This window comes from Trachypithecus francoisi, unplaced genomic scaffold (genome assembly GCF_009764315.1).
Source record: "Trachypithecus francoisi isolate TF-2019V2 unplaced genomic scaffold, Tfra_2.0 Lachesis_group4, whole genome shotgun sequence".
NCBI classification, from domain to species: domain Eukaryota; kingdom Metazoa; phylum Chordata; class Mammalia; order Primates; family Cercopithecidae; genus Trachypithecus; species Trachypithecus francoisi.
The window spans coordinates 2162658-2172062 of NW_022681469.1; the positions used below are offsets into that span (position 1 = coordinate 2162658).

The 9405-nt window shown below is 44.1% G+C and overlaps 1 protein-coding gene across 1 annotated transcript in view; it reads right to left on the minus strand.

Annotated features, from left to right (window-relative positions):
• The window catches only part of UBE3C (ubiquitin protein ligase E3C), a 139430-nt gene extending 137807 nt beyond the window's left edge, over positions 1 to 1623 (minus strand). The window contains exon 1 of the mRNA XM_033193885.1: positions 1216 to 1623. Coding sequence (XP_033049776.1) covers positions 1216 to 1281 — 66 coding nt within the window. The 5' untranslated portion in view covers positions 1282 to 1623. The remainder of the gene's footprint in view (positions 1 to 1215) is intronic.
• Positions 1624 to 9405: the final 7782 nt, after the last annotated feature.

The following is a 9405-nucleotide window of genomic DNA, read 5'->3' on the forward strand; positions in this document are numbered from 1 at the left end:
TTCACAACTTGAAAGCAAGGAGATTTGGTCCAGAGATTCTCGGAAGTCTCTTCTAACTGGAGAACTCCTTTGATCTCTTAAGAAATTTTCATTAACGTGGAAGCCCCTAGGTGCTACCACGCCCACCCTGTAACCGAACAGTACTTAGTTCTGTAGCACAGCGACTTGCAAGCAATCACCATTACACAAACCTCAAAGCTTAAAAAGGATCAGCACACTTCTCTCCCAACTCTTTACCCAGGTTCCCTTCTACCCTCAGAAACTACCAAACAGCACCACGGCACAATCTTAACAGCAGTTCCTCCTTGGCCTGCCAGCATCCACTCCGCGTTACGCGCCTACCTGGTGGTTGTGATATACAGAATATACTGACAAACAAGAAAAACTAGGTGAAGCAATTTAAAGAACATTTCAGAAATGATGGGAAGGGGTGGGAAGGGAGGGGCGGGAGGAAGACCACACAGCATTCAAAGACTTAGCGGTTCCAGTGAACCAACCGATGCCCGTCTTCAGGGACAGACAGCTGGAAATTCTAGACTATAACAGCAGCGTCATGGTTTGCCTACCCTTATCCTAAACAATTACCATGCGAACAACTTATGGCCTATCACAACAGATACAAGTCCGGAGTCTCTCCACAGTTTCCGGGAGGCCGGTAGCGAATAACTGCCCTGGTCTTGGATTCAAACACGTGGCTATTCATGAGGCGTTCTGCCTCCACCTCAGAGATTATCGACATCAGCAAATGCGTGCCGTTCACCTTCCACAACCGAAAACGCCCTTCAGGTGGCATTCGAAAAGCAGCCACTCCCTGATGCCATGCGGGAGCGAGCACGGAAAGCCCCATTTCTGAAAGGAAACACCCAGAAAGGGTAAGTTCACCTTGGGTGGCACAAAGCGTGCCAGGGTTCACCGGCTGCCTGCATGGAACAGAGCCACGGCCAGCGCGCCCGGGTCCCGAAGCGCAGCGGACAGGCAAGACCCCCACGGGCGCGGCCTCGAGTTCCAGCCAGGGAGGCCCCGAGTCCAGCCCTAAGTCCCAGCCAGAGTCCTGGCCCCAAGTCTCCGCCCCGAGTCCAACCCGAGTCCTTGCTGGGGCTGACCCGAGATCCGGCGAGGAAGCCCCGAGTCCCGGCCAGGGAGGCCCCGAGTCCAGCCTCGAGCCCCGGCCGCGCAGGTCCCGAGCCGAGGGAGCCCCGCCAACCCGGCCCTCACCTTCCTGCTCGCGCCGCCAAGAGACACCTTGGGCCGCGTCTTGAAGTCGCCTTCGAAGCTGAACATCCTGGCAGCCTAGCCCATGTGCGGACGCCGCCGCCGCGGAAGCAGCCGGGCGGGCGGGGCACGGGGCGGGCTGGGAGGCTCTCGGCGCCCGCCCGCCCGGCCCAGGGCAGCGAAGACGCGGCGGCCGGGAGGCGACCCGAGCCCGCCCCCGGGCTGTACCCTCCCAGCCCTGCCCTGGGGCGGGAGGGGCGGCAACACTGGAGGGGCGGCCCTGCCTTGCCTGCCCCTCATCCACGCCGGCCACTGCTCCGGCCGCTGCAGGGGCGCCTAGCGGGCAGCAAATCCGGCGCTTGCACCTGGAACTGCCGCCTCGGGAGGGAAGATGGCGGTCAGCCGTCACTGCGTGCGCGGCCCTGCAGACGTGCGCGCGTCCGCCATCGACGGCACGGCGCTCTTCCCGGCGGCTCCGCCAGCGTGCGCGGCCCCGCAAGGCGCGCTGGAGCCTGGGGAGGAGGGCGGTGACCTGGGCACGCGGCGGAGTGGGCGGGGCCTGGTGCGTGCGGGGGGCGCGGCGGGGGGCGCGGCGGGGGGCGCGGCGGGGGGCGCGGCGGGGGGCGCGGCGGGGGGCGCGGCCGGGGGCGCGGCGGGGGGCGCGGGGGGGGGCGCGGCGGGGGGCGCGGCCGGGGGCGCGGCGGGGGGCGCGGCGGGGTGAGGGAGGTTTTGGGTGGGGGACGGGATACAGGGAAGGCGGAGTGCGAGGCGTGGGCCGGGGTGGGGTGCAGGGCAGGGTGCGTGGTGCAGGGTGGGGTGCAGGGGCCGGCACCCGGAGCGGCCTGGGAGCGGCCAATCTGGTGCCAGACTCGAGTGAGTGAGGCGGGAAAGGAGCAGCTAGGCCCAGCCTGTCTGTTTACACCCCACCTGTTCTATGTCTATGACACGCACAGACGGATATAAATATTTACCATGTACACAGACATGCGCAGATTTGCCTCATACATACACAGCACACATGCATCAATATATACACACAGCATCAATACATATCAATATGTATCATGTACACATATCTGTGTATGCCTAAATATGCTCCTGGACTTACCATAGGGCTTTGTCCTGATAAACCCATCGTAAGATGAAAATATTGTACGTTGAAAATGTATTTAATACTACAATAAACCCATCACAAAGTCAGAAAATTGTGAGTTGAGCCATTTTCAGTTGGGGACCACCTATACATAAACATGTGTCTTGTTATACATATACATAATCTCTCATATACATGTGCATATACATATATATCATACACGATTGAAGCCAATTTCTAAAAATTGATTTTTGGTTGTATACAGGGTATGCAACATGATTTCACAGACACATTGTGAAATGACTACCCTCTTTGTGTTTGTTTGTGAGGGTAAAATCTACTCTTGGCAAAATTTCAACACACAGTACGATATCATCTACAGTCCTCCTGCGGCTGAGCACGGTGGCTCACGTCGGTAATCCCAGCACTCTGGGAGGCCAAGGCGGGTGGATCACTTGAGGTCAGGAGTTTGAGACCAGCCTCGCCAACATGGGGAAACCCCCTCTCTACTAAAAATACAAAAATTAGCTGGGTGTGGTGGCATGTTTATGTATAGGTGGTCCTCACTTAAAGTTCTTAAACTTCTAGCTACTTGGGAGGCTGAGACAAGAGACTCGCTTGAGTCCACGAGGCAGAGGTTGCAATGAGCTGAGATCCTGCCACTGTACTCCAGCCTGGGTGACAGAGTGAGACTCTGTCTCAAAAAATAAAAATAAGTAATAATAATAATAAACAGTCCTCCTGTGAACATTGGATCTATGGGCATATTTATGCTACATAACTGCAAGTTTGTGTCCTTTTACATATCTCTCCCCATTTTCCCCAGCCCCAGGAAGCATCACTCTACTCTCTGTTTCTAGATAGGATTTGACTGTTGGATTCTATGTGTAAGTGAAGCTCATCAGTATCTTTCTCTCTGTGTCTCACTTATTTCACTTGGCATCATGTCCTCCAGGTTCATATATGTAGCCAATGACAGGAGTTCCTTCTGTATCTTGCTGTTATGAATAATGTTGCAATGAACTGAGAGGAGCTCCAGAAGAAACAATTTCATTTCCTGTAGAGATATAACCAGCAGAGGGATCGCTGAGTCATGTGGTAGTTCTAGTTTTGTTTTTTTGAGGAAACTATACTGTTTGCCAAAATGGCTATACCTCCAACGATGGGCAAAGGTTTCTATTTGCCCACACCCTCACCAACACTTGTCTTTTGGATAATGGCCATGCTAATACTGTGAGGTGATATTTCATCGTGGTTTTGTTTTGCATTTCCTTGATGGTTACTGATCATGAGCACCTTTTCATTACCTCTTGGCCATTTTTATGTCTATTTGGAAAAATTCAGGCCCTTTGCTTGTTTTTTAATTGGGAAAACCCAACTTTTAAAACTAATATTGGCCGGGTGCGGTGGCTCACGCCTGTAATCCCAGCACTTTGGGAGGCCGAGGCGGGCAGATCACAAGGTCAGGAGATCGAGACCATGGTAAAACCCCATCTCTACTAAAAATACAAAAAAACTAGCCGGGCGAGGTGGCGCGCACCTGTAGTCCAAGCTACTCAGGAGGCTGAGGCAGGAGAATGGCATAAACCCAGGAGGTGGAGCTTGCAGTGAGCCGAGATCGTGCCACTGCACTCCGGCCTGGGCCACAGAGCAAGACTCCGTCTCAAAAAAAAAAAAAAAAAAACCTAATATTTGTCGTTACCATGTGGAATGCACTGTTTTGGGGTTTTTTAAAAAATCTCTTTATTTTATTTTTTTTTTTTGAGACAGGGTTTCACTCTGTTGCCCAGGCTGCAGTGCCGTGGTGCGATCACAGCTCACTGCAGCCTCAACCTTCTGTGCTCAAGCAATTCTCCCACCTCAGCCTCCCAAATGGCTGGACTGCAGGTGTGTGCCAGCAGCCTGGCTATTTTTTTTCCCCTACTTCTTGCACAGGTGGGTCTTATTATGTTGCCCAGGCTGGTCTCGGATTCCTGGGCTCAAGAGATCCTCCTGCCTTGGCCTCCCAAAGTGCTGGGATTACAGGCATGAGCCACTGCACCCGGCTGTCGTCTTCCTCTTCTTTTTAATGCTAGATGCAAAGCACTAAATACGTTTCACAACCTACTAATGGGTCTCAGCTCACAGTTTGAAAAATTCTGCCATATAAATTAAATATAGATAGATAGATGGTTAGAAAGATATACAAACACTCTACTGTTGTCTGAATGTTGGTGTCTCCCCAAAATCATAGTTTGAAACTTAGTCCTATGGCCGGGCGCGGTGGCTGAAGCCTGTAATCCCAGCACTTTGGGAGGCCGAGATGGGCGGATCATGAGGTCAGCAGATCGAGACCATCCTGGCTAACACGGTGAAGCCCCATCTCTACTAAAAAATACAAAAACTAGCCGGGCGAGGTGGCAGGCGCCTGTAGTCCCAGCTACTCGGGAGGCTGAGGCAGGAGAATGGCATAAACCCGGGAGGCGGAGCTTGCAGTGAGCTGAGATCCGGCCACTGCACTCCAGCCTGGACGACAGAGCGAGACTCTGTCTCAAAAAAAAAAAAAAAAAAAAAAAGAAACTTAGTCCCCAATGTGATCATATTAAGAGGAGGGGCCATTAGGAAGTCTTAAAGCATGAGGCTCCACCCCATGAAGGAAATCAGTGCCCAAGGCGGCCTGTTTGTCCCGTCTGCCATGTGGAGACACAGCAAGAAGGCACCATCCATGAAGCAGAGTCCTCAGACACAGAATGTGGGGTGCCTTGATCTTGGACTTCCCAGATTCCAGAGCTGTGAGAAATACATTTCTGTTGTCCAAAAATTACCCAGGCTAAGGCATTTTGTTATAGCAACCCAAATAGAATAGGCACCCACACCCAGACACAAATGTGTGTATGTAAATATATATGTGAACAAGGTCACGGTTCATATATATGAATATATATATATATATATATATATATATATGTAAGTGTGGTCTGTTTCCATACTCAGCCCAGGGTGGACATGTCTCTGTTCACATATATATGTGTATGAACTATCACAGTTCATACATATATATATAAACTATCACAGTTCATACATATGTATATATATAAACTATCACAGTTCATACATATATATATATAAACTATCACAGTTCATACATATATATAAACTATCACAGTTCATACATATATATATATAAACTATCACAGTTCATACATATATATATAAACTATCACAGTTCATACATATATATATATAAACTATCACAGTTCATACATATATATTATAAACTATCACAGTTCATACATAATATATATAAACTATCACAGTTCATATATATATATATAAACTATCACAGTTCATACATATATATATAAACTATCACAGTTCATACATATATATATATAAACTATCACAGTTCATACATATATATATAAACTATCACAGTCATACATATATATATAAAACTATCACAGTTCATACATATATATATAACTATCACAGTTCATACATATATATATATAAACTATCACAGTTCATACATATATATATAAACTATCACAGTTCATAATATATATATAAACTATCACAGTTCATACATATATATATAAACTATCACAGTTCATACATATATATATAAACTATCACAGTATACATATATATATAACTATCACAGTTCATACATATATATATAAACTATCACAGTTCATACATATATATATAAACTATCACAGTTCATACATATATATATAAACTATCACAGTTCATACATATATAAACTATCACAGTACATATATATAAAACTATCACAGTTCATACATATATATAAACTATCACAGTTCATACATATATATATAAACTATCACAGTACATATATATAAACTATCACAGTTCATACATATATATATAAACTATCACAGTTCATACATATATATATATAAACTATCACAGTTCATACATATATATATAAACTATCACAGTTCATACATATATATATAAACTATCACAGTTCATACATATATATAAACTATCACAGTTCATACATATATATATAAACTATCACAGTTCATACATATATATATAACTATCACAGTTCATACATATATATATAGAAACTATCACAGTTCATACATATATATAGAAACTATCACAGTTCATACATATATATATAAACTATCACAGTACATATATATAAACTATCACAGTTCATACATATATATATAAAACTATCACAGTCATACATATATATAAACTATCACAGTTCATACATATATATAATAAACTATCACAGTACATATAAACTATCACAGTTCATACATATATATATATAACTATCACAGTTCATACATATATAATATAAACTATCACAGTTCATACATATATATATATAAAACTATCACAGTTCATACATATATATATATAAACTATCACAGTTCATACATATATATATATAAAACTATCACAGTTCATACATATATATATATAAACTATCACAGTTCATACATATATATATAAACTATCACAGTTCATACAATATATAAACTATCACAGTTCATACACATATATATATAAACTATCACTGTTCATACATATATATATAAACTATCACTGTTCATACATATATATAAACTATCACAGTTCATACATATATAAAACTATCACTGTTCACACATATATATATAAACTATCACTGTTCATACATATATATAAACTATCACTGTTCACACATATATATTAAACTATCACTGTTCACATATATATATAAACTATCACAGTTCACATATATATATAAACTATCACAGTTCATACATATATATATTAAACTATCACAGTTTACATATATATATAAACTATCACAGTTCATACATATATATATAAACTATCACAGTTCATACATATATATATAAACTATCACAGTTCATACATATATATAAACTATCACAGTTCATACATATATAATAAACTATCACAGTATACATATATATATAAACTATCACAGTTCATACATATATATATAAACTATCACAGTTCATACATATATATATATAAACTATCACAGTTCATACATATATATATAAACTATCACAGTTCATACATATATATATAAACTATCACAGTACATACATATATATAAACTATCACATTCATACATATATATAAAACTATCACAGTTCATACATATATTTGAACTGTCACAGTATAGAATGTATTTTTAATCATAAAATGTCCCAATTTTTACCATTTTGAAAGTTTACCAATTTTGTCAATTAAAAAAGATATAACCTTTTGTTTTTACCTTTCAGGTTAGCAAATATTTAAAATTGGTAATATCAATATCTGTGACCTCTGTAAGTCTGCTCTGAAGTCTCAGATTCCTTTTTTTTTTTTTTTTTTGAGACAGAGTCTTGGCTCTTGTTGCCTGGGCTGGAGTGCAATGGTGTGATCTCTGCTAACTGCAACCTCCACCTCTCCACCTCCTGGGTTCAAGTGATTCTCCTGCCTCGGCCTACTGAGTAGCTGGGATTATAGGCGTGCCACCATGCCCGGCTAATTTTTGTGTTTTTAGTAGAGATGGGGTTTCACCATGTTGACCAGGCTGGTCTTGAACTCCTGACCTCAGGTGATCTGCCTGCCTCGGCCTCCCAAAGTGCTGGGATTACAAGCGTGAGCCACCACGCCAGGCCTGAAGGCTCACATTCTGCTTCGAATGAACCCTTCCAATGTCTGGACTAAGAGGAGAAGCAAGCATGCACATGTGAATCTCACACCAACCTCAGTGTTGCTGGTCACTGGGGGGTGCTCTCCCACATCTGCTGGGCCTCTTTCAAACATTCTGACCGGCCCATGTGGGTAGGGAAGAAATGTTCCTGACTGCACCTCTACCCATCTCAACACCACTGTCTGGCGTCTGGTCTGTTTCCACACTCAGCCCAGGGTGGGCGCGTCTCTGTGCTGAGGTCGGTGTGTCTGCTGGGTGGCCCTCCTCCATGAGCCACTTCTTCCCCTGGTGTCCACTGGAGAACCAGTGATACTACAGGAAAAGCTGCCTTATCAGGATCATTTCATCATCTTTAACTTGATTCCTAATGAAGGATTTTCAAGGATTTTAAAAGTACCTTTTTATAGAAAATTTTAAACTCAACAAGCCGGGGAGACTCATATAACCAATCAGTCTCCATCAGCTCTCGCCCAGCATTGGTGACTGCCCACCCCAGGGCCAGTCTTATGTGACAGACTCCCCTCCATCCCTTTGAAGCGAATTCCAGACATCGTTCCATCCGTGTCTCTTAAAAAGTGGAATTTTTGTACAAGATGATGATCTCGTTATCGCTCTACAAAGATTAATAATTTTCAAGAGTAAATTTCACTATAAAAGATTTTCAGGCTGGGCATGGTGGCTCACACCTGTAATCCCAGCACTTTGGGAGGCCAAGGTGGGTGGATCGCTTCAGCTCAGGAATTTGAGACCAACTTGGGCCACATAGCAAGATCCCATCCCCCCTCCCCCCAAAAAATACAAAAATTAGCCAGGCATGGTGGCTGTAGTCCCAGCTACTCAGGAGGCTAAGGTGGGAAGATCCCTTGAGCCTGGGAGGCAGAGATTGCAGTGAGTGGAGATTGCACCACTCCTCACCAGCCTGGGGGAGAGAGACAGACCCTGTCTCAAAAAAAAAAAAAAAAAATTCCAACCATAGGTGCTGACCTAGAACCTAATGCTTGTGCACTCCGACTCCAGTGAACAGCACTGTTTACTTGGCCTACTTCCTCTTGTAGACAGCAAACTCCTAAGGGTGAGGAGCTGTCTACTTCACTTTTGTACCAACTGCAGGCCCTCAAATATGTGTTGGATTAAACAGATGATTGTGGAAAGAGTAGGTCAAAATCCTACAGCTACTACATACCTATCAGAGCAGCTAAAATAAATACCGACAGCATCAAATGCTAGCAAGGAGGTGAAGAAACTGCACCTCTCATATGTCACTGTGGGAAAGTAAAATGGTACAACCAGTCTGGAAAATAGTCTGGCAGTGACTTTAATAAAAAAAACTTTTAGCTGGGCATGGTGGCTGGTGCCTGCAGTCCCAGCTCCTCAGGGGGCTGAGGTGGGAGGATTGTTTGAGCCCAGGAGGTTG